Source organism: Triturus cristatus, chromosome 4_1 (assembly GCF_964204655.1).
Source record: "Triturus cristatus chromosome 4_1, aTriCri1.1, whole genome shotgun sequence".
In the NCBI taxonomy this organism is placed as follows: domain Eukaryota; kingdom Metazoa; phylum Chordata; class Amphibia; order Caudata; family Salamandridae; genus Triturus; species Triturus cristatus.
Genome location: NC_140585.1, coordinates 15,693,852 through 15,710,278, shown reverse-complemented (window position 1 = coordinate 15,710,278; position 16,427 = coordinate 15,693,852). Strand labels below are relative to the sequence as shown.

Below are 16,427 nucleotides of genomic sequence, written 5' to 3'. Positions count from 1 at the left end.
GAGATAAGTGTTTCGGGGTTTATCCTTAGTAGGTTGTATTTAAAGGTTTTGGAAGCATTTGTAGAGAGATTGGATGTGTAGGCTATCGTTTGGGCGTTATTACCTAATAGTAATACATTTATTTCCCTAGTACCTTGCTACTTATATGAGCATCTCTTTTTTGTCTGGACGGAGGATGCTGCATTTTAATAGTTCTCCTAGTTACTATCTGGTGGGTTGTGAGGTGATGATCCCATACTTGGGGTGTGTTTTGCAGTGAGACCAATGCAATGGGAAAGTAGTGTAACCATTTTTGGTTCAAAGTTGCTGATATTTTGCTAATTTTGTTTTTTAGAAGGCCTTTTAGGCATTCTACAGTTCCATTACTTTCTGGGTGAAAAGCTGAAGTAAATTATGCGTTATTCCTAACATTTCTGTGAGATGCTTGAAGATATCATTTGTGAAAGGAGTTCCATTATCCGATCGTATTGCTTCTGGCATTCCCCATCTTGGTGTATCCGGAGTTAGCAGCAGATTTTGTATCACAATCTACACATGGGCCTGCCTCTATCCATTTTGAGAATAGACAGACTACAACTAATAGATACCTGTAGTTGCTGCACTTATCTAACATATCGACTAAGTCAATGTGTAAAGCTCGAAAAGGACCCTGTGGATTTTGCATTGCTGATGTGATCACTTTTTGAGTTGGTTTTGGGGAATATGTACGACAGATTTGGCACTCACTTAAATACATAGTCATCATCTCTTGTAAATTTGGTATGAACCATTCTGATTGCAACTCATTGCACATTGGAGTAATGGTGGTGTGTGCAGGTTAATGTGTTTGATCTAAAGCAATTATCAATAGCTGTTGGGGCATCACTGGTATGCCTGTAGTGATTTGACTAAATATCCAGTCAGCACTAGATTGTTTACATCTTCCATGTTTCCAGGGATCTTTCTGAAACTCAGGTACTGCCTCTTGCAGCTCTCTGGGATGCAGCTGGGAAGTCTCGACATATGGTGTTGTCCAGGATATGTTAATCTCATGTGTCTTACTTTCTTCATTCTACTCTTTTTGTCTTGCATAGAACATTTTGGGGCATATGTGCAACAGGCAGCGATAATTATCGCTGACCTTGTATACTGCATTTTTTCTATCGCTGAAATATTTCGCCAGGCTAGCATTGTAGTAACAACATTTAGCGCCATGGCGATGTATATTCCAGCGATAGTGCCCTTTTCCATGTAACATCGCTGGTTTTCCAGCGATGTTCCATGTAAAACAGCGATATGCTTGATGATACGACCCTGTGGTCGTATCACCTGAATCCACCTCCCATGTTAGGTATGCCTTAGTCAGGAATTTCACAGACGTTAAATTCCTGCGTTAAGGCATACTTAGCGCGATTAAAATAATCGCTTCCCCGCATTGCAAGCTGCCTTCGCGATATTTACCCATGTTGTTTTCACAGACACGCCTACTTTGCATCTTATTAGCGATGCGAAGTTAGGCGTGCTGGAAACGGGAGCAAAATCAGCAAAACACGTGATAGCGTGTCTTTGCTGATAAGGAAATAAAATTATCGCCGCTTTTCGGCTGAAAACGGCCGCAAAAGCGGCGTTAATTTTTTATCGCCGCATTGTTAATATGCTACTTGGTGTGTTGGTTGTGTGCCTCTAGCTGCTTCTTTAGCTGCTTGGTCTGCTAACTCATTTCCTCCGGACACAAAGTACTGTGTGTGCCGAACATTTCACTATTGCCACTCTAGTTGAAAATTCTAGTGCTTCAATGATGAGTTCTAAAATACCTCTATGTGCTACTGGTGTACCATTACTTTTGAGGACTCTCCTTATTTTCCACCTAGAGATACTAGAATGCACTGGGGTGGTGACATAAGCTGAATCTGAATACACTGTAATATTATCTCACTTCCCTATGAGCTCCACTGCCTGTGCTGAATAAGGGGAGGGCAGTGATATATGCTCTGTTATCAAGAACAGATCACTGTACGTTTTACCCTCCACTACTGCTGCACCGGTAAGTTGTTTTCCTGTTTCTCGGTCATTTGTGGATCACTCATCAACAAACGATATTGTACTGTCAGGTATTGGCTCTACTTCTGCCTTTAGGGCCTCATCTAGGTAAATGTGGATCAGTCATCACTTCATTTCCTTCCTGTACTGGGTGTACTATGAATGTGGTGGGTTTTACAGTGTGACATCTCACTATTTTCAGTGAAGGTAAAGATAATATTATTTCATAACCAGTAACTCGCTGTGAGGTTAATGTGCCTTTTGCTTTCTGTATTATGTCAAACACTGCATGTTCATATTTAGCAAAACCAGACTCCTCAATCCACAGAGTATGACATATCTTTACACTCAGGGTCATATATATACTATACTGAATGGACATTAGCTTCCCTAGGGTCTGTACTGCAAAAATAGTCAGTGAATGATTCAAGTATCTGGGGGTCTCTGTGATGACTAACCCAGCAGTGTTCCATGATAGAAACCTTGTTCCCCCATTGTGAAGATTGCCAGAAGATGTGCAACATTGGAAGACCCTGCCCCTCACAATGCTGGGCAAAGCCTCACAATACAAGGTGATGGACCTCTGCCGGTTTTTAAATATCCTGCAAAATGCTCCATACCCAGTGCCGGACAGATACTTTAAGGCAATAGAATCAGAGATTAGAACACTGCTATGGAACAATGGTAACCCGTGTATAGCACTGACAAAACTCACGAAAAGTTGGTATGATGGAGGATTGCCTTACCAGCAATTCAATATTATTATTGGGCATCTCAATTGATAGTGGTTAACCACTGGATGTATTGGCCGGATGCGTAACGGGCCTACAGAATGGATAGGTAAAACATGTCCTTAGGGAATTGCTTGAAAGCAATATACGGAGGGCGAAAACATGCTCCGGTAGGACGCCAACTTCCACAACGGTGACCCTGTGGCATATAGCCTCGAAGGAGCTGAGGAATACTAACAAGATTACAAAGGCCACTCCACTCTTAGGAACAGGACAGCTGGGATGAAAGAGCAGTCTACGAGGGTAGAGGCTGTCCACAAAAATTGTGCAAGATCTGGGGGGCATGGCACAAATACCGAGGGATGATTTGTGTGCCAATAGACACCAAGACCAATAGCGGGACTAGAGAATATGGAGAATTGTTGTCCTTGTGTATGCGAAGCTGTAACAATATGCAAAACAGTATATAGACGTCAACTGTTGATGTTTTATTTTGGTGTTTAATAAAAAGATTTATAAAAAAAAACACTGCATGTTCCACATACAAAGTAAGAGAAGAGCCCACCACAATAGGTGTGCTTTTTTCAACACCAAAAGCAGCGGTTGCAAGTGCTTGTTTGCATGGAAGGTGTCCTTTCATTATAGGGTCTAATAGTGCACTATAGTAGGCGATGGGTTTATGACCCAAAAGATATTTTCGTGTTAGTACTGCTGTCACGATTGTGCCATTATTATGGCAGAAAAGGTGGAATTCTTTATTGTAATCTAGTGTAACAAGCACATGGGCGACACTTATCTCTTCTTTTAGTTTCTCAGACAATGCTGTTATTTCCTCTGTCCAGTGTATTTTTTCTTTTGTTTGTTTTGCTCCTTTCATTCTCTGCAATATTGGTGCTATCATTGAGCTGTAATCGAACACCTACCGTCAGCCATCATTACAGAGGCCTCAGAATAGCTGCATCTCTTTCACTGTTTTAGGCTCTGGCTTTTTCCTGATACATTCTGCTCTTTCGGGTGTCACTTTTCATCTTGAGGTGGATATTGGTCCAAGTAATGCGCTTCAGGAACTGCGTATTGTACTTTATCCTTTTCAACTCTGAACCCTCTTTGCACTAAGACGGTTTACAGATTGGTTGTATCTTTCCTGCAGGGCTCTTCTGACCTGCTACTTATTAGCACATTATCCACATATTGCAGCAGCACACTGTCACACTGGAGGTTTGAAAGGTCATTTTTGGATCCCCTGTTAAATATACGAGGGGACTCACTGTACCCCTGTGGCAGACGAGTGTACAAATACTGGGCTCCTCTATTGGTAAACGCTGTTAGCTACAGACTTTCAGGGTGTAGTTGGACACTATAGAAAGCATTTTTTAAATCAATCACTGAGAAACATGTCGCATCAGCTTGGATGTTTGACAATTTAATTGATGGATCCACGACCACTGGGAACTCGGGTACCACTATAATATTAAGTGGGCGAAAATCCGGTACCATTCTCCAAGTACCCCCCTTTGATTTCTTTACTGGGTATATAGGAGTATTGCAGGGTGAACCCCCTGGCTATAGCACCCCCTTCTGCACTAATGATGTAATAGTGGGTGCTATCCCCTCATCTTCTTCTTTTGACAACGAACGCTGCTTAACCCAGTGTAAATGTTCTGCTGCCTTTATGGTAGTTTTTACTAGTGCCGCTGTCTGTATCAAATCATCAATGACCCTGGCCCGGTATTGTTTATTGATCTCTGCTCTCATAAGTAACATCATTGATTTTTTTTAACCTCTGGAGTTGTGCAGACCAGTGTGCCATCGGAGTCAAAATGTATTGCTATATTTAGTTTGGACATCAAATCCCTTCCTAAGAGATTAACTGGAAATGATGGTGAGTATAACAGTTTTCCATCTACTAAAGCTCCTGCTATTGCCATCTCAACTCTTTCTGTAAATGGAGCCCTATTTACTGCCCCAGAGAATCCTTGTGTGTCCATAGCTGTTTTTGATAATGGAATTTTTCCTTCTTTGATGCATGATTGTGTTCCCCCTGTATCTACTAGAAAGGTATATGGAACTTTGCTTATAGCAACTGTCACAATGGGTTCCTCATCCTATCTCTGTGTTACCAACAAAGCTGGGCACATTGGAATGCTCTATGGGCCCCTTCATTGTAGGTACTGTTGTTTTTGTTGTCTCCCATATTTAACCCGTTAACCGCTGTGCGAATTCTGCCGTGGTGCGGGTGATTAATGACTGGGCATGGTTCGGACAGCCCCGGCCGTCCTCTGTACATGCTCACCGTGACGTCGGACGGCTGGGGGCCGTCCGACGCATGCAAAGGGTTAAATAGAATGGATTTGTTGCTTTCATCACTACCATTCCTCTTTCTCTTTGCTTTTTTAAGTGGTTGCTATGTTGATGCTGGATTTGTGGATTCTGATTCTGATAACCTTGGAAGGTATTTTGCTGGGGTGGGTTCAGAGTTTGTTGTGCTTATATCAAGTTATTTTGCAGGGGTGTGATCTGTATATGTTGCCCCTGCCACTGTATCTGTATTGCTTGTGTCTGCATGTCTGCTTTCTTGTATCTTCACTCTTTTGCCATGTGGCCTATTTTATGAAAGTAGAAGCATTCTATCGACTTTCAGTTGCCCATATTTCCTCTAAGACTCCTCTTCCCCTTCCACCACTTGACTGGTTCCCTCTGTAACATTTCTGCTCTGGTTGAGACTTTACACTTTGGGGTGCCACTGCAGCCAATACTGCCCTTTCTGTTGCTGCCTTTTTAAATTTATGTTGTACTTTTGCTGTCGTTTTAAATTTATGTTGTACTTTTTTTGCCTATTTTTCTTTCTCCTTTTCAATATGCATCACAATTTCCATCCATGGCTTTGTTTTCAACCCACTATATTCTCTAAATTGGCATGTACATCTATTGGTAGTCCCCTTTTTATTATGTTATAAAAAAATATAGTGTTACTTCATTAATTCTCCCTTGCTTTCCTTGTCTCTTGACTCTAACTCTCTTTCATTCTATTTACATATTCAGTTACATTTTCATGTGGTCTCCTCATCGCTGCCATCATGCCTCCTATATCTGGTTTATTGGGATAGTTTTTCCTCAGTGCTTCCCATATTTCTGCTCTGTAATTGTTAAATTGAGATCCATCAAATGTATTCCCCTGTAAGTATTACTCCTGGAATTCTAGCGGTTTTGAAAATGCTGCTAGTTTGGCTCCCAGTTCACACACTCAATAATATACTTTTTATATCGCCTATAGCTCAGGTCATCCCTGCAGTTTGTCTCTCAAAACTACTTATCCATTTATCTGCCCTGTCTGACAGGGGTGGTATATTGTTTTTTAGTCCTTCTTTGTCCATCTGTGGCTATGGGATATAGTTTAGCTGACCTCCTCCATTCTGAATTAATGGAAACTGTATTTTTCTACTGTTTATTATATAGGTGTCCCAATCATTATATCCTTCCCTGACGCAAATTCCTTGTTGAATTTGGCTTCTAGATTGTCGCATCGAATACTTTCCCCAAACTTTTAAAGACATTTTTGCATATAATCCTAATCCCAGTCTGGGTCCCCCTCCCCACGTCTGATGCATCGTTCTGCAATTGCCATGTGGTCTGGGTCAAATGATCCTTCCCTGGGCCAAGGTCTCCTCCTTGGGGCCTGCCCTTCTGTCCATCCACCTGAATAATCGCAGAAGGGGTTCACGTATATATCCCCTTGTTTTCCAGAAGTTATTTGTTTAGTTGTGAGAGCTCTACTTCTTACTCTTACTTTATTGCTCACAATCGCTGCCGCAGCGTTGGCAGCTCAGCTCATTCTTCTAGTAGTCTTCTTACTTGCTCTCCTAAATGTGCCCATTACCTGTCTGCTATTCTATTGAAGTTTGCTGTTCTCATGCTTGGTGCTGAATTGTCTCTGTTTTCTCTTATTACTGTATCTGCATATGACATTTGTGTTTGTGGTGGTGCTGGCATATTATTATTATGTATATTCCATGACAGGAGGGATGTGTGGCTGTGGGCATCGAGGAATAGTGTAACTGTGCTTGTGTTGGTAATTGTATTAGGTCTCCTAGTTCATCCTCTTCATCCTCCATGTCACATTCTTCTTCTGAGGCAGCATCTGTTCGCTCCTCATACGGTACCCAATTATTTGTTGCATATTTTAGTCTGTCATGTCCTCCTTCATTTATTCTAAATTAAAGGTGCCCAGTTCTCAGACCTCCAATTATAGGTCCAGCTCCCACATTTCTTTGAGCTAATCCTGTTCCTTGTGTCTGTACCCTTTTCGGGCTCTGTTTAATTGTTGTAGAATTTTGTACTTCTGTTGGGTTTTCATATCCTGCTGCTGGGGCAGGAGATTTGGGTATATTCCTACATATGCAGGCGGTGTGGCGGTGTTGTGTGCCCTGCCTTTATTCTTATTTTCAAGGGAGCTTCTAACAGGCAGCTCCTCTTGAATTTTAGAACTATTTTTAAATACAGACCATAAGCTAAGAATGAACTTTATTTAATTTAATTTATTTCATTCATATTGATCCCTGATAAATGTTAATGTGTGTGCTCTGAGCGCTTTGGTAAATGATCCATATTTTGGCCATGAATGTGAATTTTTGTGGTTCAACTGTGCCATTCTTGGTTATATTTGTTTATCCTTTTGTTGTCACTTGGAAAGGTCTTAACCATGTGTTCTATGGGAGACACAATTTTAACCTCTAAATGTAGATCTTTTTTTATAGAATTGAAGGAACCATTATTTTTCCTATTCATATTGCATGCCTGTAATATGTGTCACATTGTTCCTGCAGTGTGCCTAAGCTTGTTATTTAGTATTTGATTGCTGACGGTCCTATCTTTTTGGACTATTTTAGTTCTCTTTAGAGCCTTCATTTATGTATCTCGATATACTTGCTGTAGGAGAGTGGGATCTGCTTCACATGAGTACCCCCACTTTTTGCTGGTGTTTCACTGTTTTTCGACCTTAGTCTGGCTGTGGCCCTGCTAATCAGGACCACAGCCTAGCTGCTTCCTCTCTAAAATAGTTTCCATGTACATGCTCTAGGCCTTGTGTCTATTCCAGTCGTGGTTCTTATACCACTTTTTTGGTATATGGTTTGGTGCGCCCCTAGGGCCCAAACGTGTATTTGTGCTATTACTGATAATTGCTAACTTGTAAACAAAGTACTTTGAACTCCAGTCTTATAATGAGACTAGAGGGGTGTGTTTTATCTTAAATACATATATTTTGAATATATACCTGGTGTGGTTGTCTTTTCATTTGATCATTTAAGAGATTATAGAATGGTAGAACAAGCTGCTTTACATTCCTTCAAGACTTAGCCTGAAGGCTGCTCTCCATAGCTACCACTAGGATAGCTTTCAATAAAGGTTGTCTTTAACCAATTCACGATAAGGGGTTGTTTGGACTGATACAAGGTGCCCACTAGAACTAGTGGACAGCATATATCAGGCCACCTTCTCACACTTGCTGTATTTATTCTAAACTAAATCTGATATAAGCCAGATCTGCAGAGTGGTATCATGAGTTGTGCATTCCTCAATCAGCTGTCTGGTTTAGATTTGCGATCTCATCAGATCTTTCATATCTGGTCTAGAGTTGTCTATCTCACCTTAGAATGAGGTTTTGGTCTACACCTTTAGACCTATTTTTTCTCTCAGATCTACTTTACTCAGCAGCCTGCGGTATGGCGCTCACATATGCATACACTAGATGCCTTGTGCACATTTTCACCAAGGCATTTTTACTTTATCACAACCTTAATTCAATTGTTATAATTCAAGGAGTCCATATTGGTCTCACCTTATGATAGCCGCCACCTCAGGGGAAGAACTACCCATGAGAATGGACACACTTTTTATCAAATAGGTGTCTGCTTACCTTCTTAGAGAAATGTGTAGTCCTTTTCTCAATGGGCAGTCTCCTGTCCATGGGTTGTTGTTGGGCGATGACCTCTGGAACCGCTCCTGGCTGGCTCGCCAGAATGGTGGTTAGGCCTTAATTGAAGTAGAATAACAAGCAAGTGTAAGCAATAAAGTATAAAGGTTTTATTTTGCAGTGGCTGGGAGAGTGCTGAACCCAGGTAGGATTGCCACCCAACTCTCAAATTTGCTACGAAAGGTAGCCCTTTAGGAAGTGTATTTTTGCTGAATCTTTCATACTAATCAGGTGACCGACAATGGACATATATGGCATATTTGAGCAACATTACCCAACTAAAGCCAAGCCTATCATCCTCCTAAGTTTATTGGTGCAATCATCTGACTAAGAGCCTCATTATGATGTCGGCCAGAAAGGCTCCGAAAGGCATTCACATTTTCCTAACCTGTGTTGGAACCCATGTTTCCAAATGATTCAGAAACATTTCCGACCGACCGACCATGATGGAAAGGTAACCGTTCAGTCATTCCGAATCAGTTCCAACCATCATTCAGAGACTCTGAGTCAGTCGGAGCCGAATTGTACAGCTCTAAGGACCGCGCTTCTAATGGAGCGATTATGATGTCGGATTCAGACAGTCTTTCCAACTCTGTTTTTCCGACACGGAAAGGCTGTCGGAAACTGACTGTGAGGGCCTGTAGCAGAACGCCCTTCATCTGGAGACCTCCGGTTGGGGCCTGTGAGGGTACCCATGGGACCTCTCTTTAAAACGTTGCACAGTGTGGCAGGCACCTTGAGGTGCCTGCGACATGGTGCAAGGTTTTCAGCAACCAGCCCTTTTTTCAATACAAGCCAGTGTTGTTGGTCGGAACACAGGCTCCTATTGAAGCCAATGGGAGTCCGACCAAACTGTATTATATATGCGTTATTTGATTTGTACAATCTTATTCTGTGTCATATTTCAAAAGCCTCAACACAGCAGAACATGTGATCGTCTTGCAAAGTATTTTGATCATCCCTGTGTTTTTTGTTTCCTAGGCCTGGGCAATAAACTCCGCTCTGTTCACTACGCGCTCCATGGAGCTTGTGGGGTGCAGAAAACTCTGCTTCGCAAAGTGCAGCAGAGTTTTTTTCCCCTCTCGTGAATGGTAAGTTATTGAAGGCGAGCTACCTCTCGGGTAGAAATTCTACCCGAGCGGCAGGAAGATCAGCGTGAACGGCAGTTCGCACTGCACTCCGCATTTTGTGGAAATCTGCTGTTTTTTTTTTGTCACTTCGCCAAGTTCGGCATAGTGAAATTCTGTGAACTACACCCAGGCTGGATCTTTCCCTACTAAATTGACCTCAAAGCTGACTGGTTTCATGCATCCCAACTCTCCGTTCCTCCCCTCACACAATCATTCTCCGAAGGAATTTCAATACTGGTTTGTTTCTTGTATTAGAGACTTCTAGATTTGTTTGCTTTATTGATTACTGACTACTGTCAGTATGTATCAACGGTTGCATCTATTCTCTCTCTGAACTGGTCCACTGTAATTCATTAACTCGAAGCATTGGGCCCATACTATTGTCAAATGACGTACACTGCTGTGTGGGTGCAGTTGAGGTTTTTCAATGGCACTTTCTTGGAGACCCCTTTCTCACTGTCTATAGTAACACTGTCTATCCTTACAGCACCACTTCTTAACATGGATAAGAAGGGTGCGCGCACTTTCACACTGCATTTACAAAGGGAACATGCCCAGAGTCCTAAGGCCACTTTAAGAGAGTCCGCAAAACTCAGGAGGAAAAAGCAAAAACATTTATGAAACGCTATCTGAAAAGTACCAGGTCTAACAAGGTGGTGTCATACAGAGGTCAAAGCTTCATGTCTGTCTACCTGAAACACTTGTGGGCTGAATGTGGAGTGACTTACAAGTTCACCACCCCATAATACCCACAAACAAATGGTTTATTTTCAGCAATTCAACAAAACCATAAAAGGCCTGAACACGAGACTCCCTGAAAACCTCGCTGCCATGCCTGTGCTTTGCCTACAGAGAAGTGTAACGGAATGGAGTAGTGTTTTCCCCCTTTGAACTTCTGTTTGGACATCCTGTAAGGAGACCATTGTGTCTAGTGAAGGAAGGCCAGGAGAGACCTAGCAAAACATAGTGGAATATGTGCTTGGCCAGTGTTCGAGCATGGATGGGTACATGGAAAAAGCATTTATCGGGGAGAGGAGTTGGCCTAACGGCTAGGGCGCTCGACCTCGGACCTGGGGGAACTGGGTTTGAGTTTCAGTAATGACGCTTAACATCCTGTGATTCTGGGCAAATCACTTAATCTCCCTGTGCCTAACAAAAAAATGAATGTGTGTCCTCATGTAACGTAACTGGTGCTATGTAAAGTGCTCTGATACCTGATTGGGTTCGGGTCAAGTTCGCACTATATAAAACTCTGCAAACAAACACTTTAAAAAACGTTGAGGCCACGCAAGAGCTCCAGAAGCTCTGGTATGACCAAATGTCTGCACTGGTGAAGCTCCAATCAGGGCAGAAAGTGTGCAGTTTTGGATCCTGTGGCTCCTTGGGCCCTCTAGGAAACATCAAGTGGGCCCTACCCTATCCTAGAAAGAAAAGGGCATGCCACCTATGTGGTGGAATTTAGCACTTGCAGGAACCCCAATAGGGTCATTCATGTGAATCTCCTTAAACCCTATCATAACAGGGCTGAGGTGACCATGCTGATGGTTCACTGATGAGGATTGGGAGGAAGAGAGTGAACCTCTCCCTGACCTTCTCTTTCACAACCCTAACATTGGTATAGGGAGTGGCCTTTTCATTTCAGACACCCTCTCTGCCCAACAGCAGGCTGACTGCAGGCAAGTCCTGCAACAATATGCTGAGCTCTCCTCTTTAACCCCTGGTCAGACCAGCAGGTGCATACATGATGTTAACACTGGGGACAGCCGACCTATCAGAAGTAAAATCTACAGGCCGTCTGATCATGTTGAAGAGAGCATCAGAACGGAAGCAAGCAAGAGGCTGGAATTGGGAGTCTTTGAAATCTCTGAGAGCCCCAGTTGTCTTAGTCCCTAAACCTCACACCCAGGGTGGTGAAACAGAGCTGAGGTTTTGTGTGGAATATGGCAGGCCTGGTCGTAGTCTGCGGAATTTCGCTACGCGGAACTCCGTGAAGTGAACAAAAACTCCTCGGAGTTCTGGAAGCAGGGGAGTGCAGTGCTGGTCTTCCTGCCGCTCCAGTAGAAATTACCAGTGGGGAAAAAACTCCATGAACGGAGTGGAGTTCACCCCCCAGTCCTAGAATATAGGAGCCTCAATACAGTAACCAAGACAGATGCATATCTAAATCCTAGGGGTGACAAATTAATTGACAGGTTATGGGCTGCCAAGTTTCTCTGTACCTTTGAATTGTCATCAGGATCCTGGCAGATTGGTCGGACCCCAGGAGCAAAAGATAAATGTGCGTTCTCAAACCCAGACTGGCATTATCAGTTCACTGCGATGTTCTTTGGATTAAAGAATGCCCCTGCCACCTTCCAAAGGTTGGTGAACAATATTGCTGTCTAAAGTTCCATTTGGCATGATCACCTGATCCACCTGGTAAAGCTCCTTGAGGCTCTGTGAAATGCAGGCCTCACTATCAAGACTAGCAATTGCCAGGTAGGTTAGGGTCCGGTCGTATACTTGGTCCACTTGTAGGTGGAGGCCAAGTTCAACCCTTATAACCCAAGATCCAGTCAATTGTGGACTGTGTGGCTCCAACCATCCAAAATCAAGTCAGACGGCTGATGCAGATGAAAGGTGAAAACCCCAAACTATTGAGGTGGTTAGTTTTCCTACAAATTATGGCCTTTACAGTAGAGCACAGACTTAGGACTGATCATGCCATTGCAGATGGTCTTTCCAGATGTTTCCACATAGAAGATGAAGACTCTCTTGGGAAACGTTGGGCTCAATCTCTTTCATTTGGGATGTAGATATATAGCAAGTGTCCTTTTTAACTTAGTCACCCTCACTTTTTGCCTAGTATTTGATGTAACTTCGAGTGTAGTGTACTGGGTTCCTGCTAACCAGGTCCTGTCAGATCTCTGTCTCAAAACTGTACAATTGTATCTCCCAAGATACACAACCACTTTAGCACCCTCTCTGAGTCCCTTGTAAAGGGTATCCTGGTACCTAGGGGCTGATGTACTAAAGAGGGTCCATCCTAAAGGATTCCTCATTGAGACGTGCCAACCTGCCACAGCAGGCTGTGTGTCTTGGTGCACACAAAAGTGAAAACACAACATGGCACCTAGCCTATGTGCCATGTGGCCAGATACTGCATGTAGTATGGGTAAGCCAGCCATAGAGTAGGCTTTAGTGCCTGGAGGCAGGGTGCACTGTATTACATGTGATGGCATACCTGCATGAGAAGATGCGCTTCTGTACTGGTCAGTTCTATTACTACCAGTGCAAGTGATCCGGGAAGCCAAATTTAAAAGCATACAAAGCACACTGGTGAAAGCGAGTTCCCCAGCTGCATGATGGCTTCACTGAAAATAGGGATGCTTGGTATCAAACATCTTGTATAAATATAAGCCCACACAGATTCCAGTGTCGGATATAGTACTAAATGCACCCAGAGAGCACCTTAGGGGTGCCCCATAAAACCTCCCAGTTACTGCTGTGCTGGCTGAGACATTTTCCCCAGCCTGCCACCAGATAAAAGTTTTTGACACCCAAGTGTGAAGGCCGTTGCTTCCAAGTGTCATAAACCAAGCCTGCTTGGACAGAGGGTGCCTTGCATCCCCCTGCCAACAAGATGAGCTGTGGATTAGCATTTCAGGGCTGGGGAGCTTTAAAGAGGTCCATGCCTTTGGTTTGCGGATCTGGCTTTTCTCACAAGAAGAGGAAACCCTCTGTCCAGAGGCCTTTGGCACCTAGACAGGCTGCAAGATTAGCTAAGCAAGACAGGTGTGTCCAATCTCAGGCGAGTAACACCCCTGAACTGGGCTACCTGAAGTGGAGGCGACTTTTCAGAAGCGACCATCTTGGTGATAGGAAACCTAGGATCTCTGGGACAGGGTTATGTCTTCTTCCCCCCAGGAAATGGTCACATAGGGGGCATAGCAACCTCAGTGATAAGGAGCCCATTGGTGACTACTCTACACTCCAGCAATGCCCCTACATTTAATACTTAGGGGGAGCCCTGGCACCAGGAAATCACATTCTGCAGAGCTGTTCCACTCCCTCTTGTAGGCACCAAAGACTGAGCTAAGAGGCTGAAAGACCTCAAAAACCCGACACCCGACAGCACCACTGCACCGAGCCGTCTACCTCAAGCTGAGGTGGACAAACAGTGCCAACCTGGTCCCGAGTTCCTGATAAACTCCTAAGAAGAAGGACACTGAGCCATGAAAGCAGAGAATTGAAGAAGAGCGACTGATTTGGCACTAGCCCTGCCGACCTGTCTGTCGTTCCCCATCAAAACTGCAAGAAAGACGTCCTGAAGCTGCTGGGCCTCCAAAGCCTGGGAGATTGTCCTGCCTTCAATAAAGACTCAATAACTCCAGTGGAGCCGCAGAACTGCTTCCCTGCATCCTGCAGGCATCCCAAAGAAGACTGTGAGTGCTCTGGACCGCAAAAACCTGACAACGTAAAACACCACTGCTCCAGTGCTTTTGAGCCCGAGCTGAAGTGAGCCAACGGTGCCAGCATGGTCCCCCGGCCCTGCAGAGATAAAGCCCACCTTTTTTTCTTTTTAGATAAAGCCCACCTAGGACTTGCCCACTGTGGACTTCATGATACCGCCTGCAGCCTCTGTTTGCAGGTCTCCTCTACTGCAAGTGATCCCGGTGACAAAATCCAACACCTAAACCCACCTCTGTACAGTTCGACCCTGGCCAGTGGGTATCCCCATGTTCCTAAGCCTCGCAAGAGATGAGCCCCCCATTGGTTCAGCCCAACTGGTCCCCCAGCCTGACCCTGCAGCCTCTTTTTCAAATGACCGATCTCCATAGACTTGAAAGTGCCACCTGATGCTGTGAGGCACCTCTGCACACGGGCCCCCCAAGTGCTGCAGGAAATGAACTGTTGGTGCTGCCTTGGATGTGAGAGGAGAAAGACTAACATAATGATGCACACAGAGGTCTGAGGAGAGGTGTGAGGGTAGGAGACATTGGAGGAGACATTAACACAAGGATGCACACACATGGGGCTGAGGAGATATGTGGGACGAAAAGAGACGTTTTACATGTTTGAATTAACTTGTTTTCTAGACTCTCAGGAACACTAAAACAAATAGCAGAATGAATGTGGTTTATTATTATTAATTGTTTTTTAAACATTCATGCATATATTGTTTGCCTGTCTGTAGATTTTTTAGGGTTTCCTCAATTTTCCGTTCACACATATATTTCTACTTTTTGTATATTTAGACTTGCCCGGTTGTGTGTTTTGAAGAACATGTCAGAATGATTTTTAAGAAGGGGATATTGGGTAACATATGATACTGGTTTGCAGAGTGTGCCCCGCTAACACTACTACTGATAAAGTGTACCCTCCAAACATTCTTACAGGCCCAGAGGATAGAAGAGTCCAGGACGATGGGTGGTGCCAGGTCCAGGGTTCTGTTGCTCTGTGTGACCCTCTTCTTCACTGTAGGATGGGGTAAGTAAAAGACAGCGCCCTGACCACACCGCTCACCTCTAGGCGGTTTGTGACAGACCATTGTGTACTGACCACACTCCACAATGATTGACGCATATTTTGTTTTGGTGAATATATAATAGAGGCCTGAGGTTTTGCATGTTTAAGATTCTGATGTAGTTTCAATACTTTTTAGGTCTCACCTACGCAGCGCCCATGCGCTGCATAGGAGTAGACCTTTAGAAATCGATTCAGTTTTTCAGGCAAAAACGTGCACGCATTGCATTGCTTTGAATGGCAATGCGTGCACGTTTGGCGATTCCCTTGCGGGAGCGAGCTTTGAAATCATCTGTTTGTAATTAACAGATGGTTCCTGCTCGCTCCCGCAAGGGAAACAGGCGCAGGCCCCCTCCTCTCTCCACTCCCTCTGCTGCCTCCTCATCTCCTCGTCAAACTTGTTTTTACTTTCAGCGCGAGGCGCGCACGCTTGTTAATGATCCCCTTGTCACTTGAAAGGAAGGCCGCCCACACTACTGTTTAAAAAGCACCAAGGCAGAGATGAAAGCAGATCTAACTGGAACCAGTTAACAATGTTCAAAGGGCCGTTAATAAATCTCTGCCCTTCGAGGTATTTCTCCACTTTTATTTTTAAACCTTTTTGCTTTTTACTTTCACCCCAGGGACCCGTCCAAGCCTGGATCACCTACACATGTGTTGTTCTAGGCTGATTCATGATCTTATCACAGCAAAATAGGACTTTCTGCAGGCAAAACCAAAGGGGATGATGGATGGAGTGTTGAACATTGCAAGCACTCACCCCCAGTCAACTGATCTGGGTTTAATCCATCATCATTCTATAGCTCACTCCGCCACCCCAGTTCAGACATGGACATATGCAAATCAGTCTGACCCTGTGCCTCATGGGAACAGTCCAGCCCAAACTGCCAAGCCATGTCTTCCCTGGACCGGAAACAAGCATCCTGGGACCGGTTTCTGGCTAATCAGCCGTCATCAGCCAGGCTAGCTTGAATCCAGTGGCAAAGTGAGCAAGGGATACGTTTTTTTGAAAGGGAATGCACACCTATTGAAATTGTAATCCGTAAATAATCCTTATGAACGTGGTTGCGT

At 44.0% G+C, this 16,427-nt stretch overlaps 1 protein-coding gene across 1 annotated transcript in view; it reads left to right on the top strand.

Moving 5' to 3' along the window:
- The window catches only part of LOC146839317 (lectin-like), a 234,535-nt gene that overhangs the window by 30,475 nt on the left and 187,633 nt on the right, over positions 1–16,427 (top strand). The window contains exon 3 of the mRNA XM_085650336.1: positions 15,230–15,320. Within this exon, the coding sequence (XP_085506462.1) occupies positions 15,230–15,320 (91 nt within the window). The remainder of the gene's footprint in view (positions 1–15,229; positions 15,321–16,427) is intronic.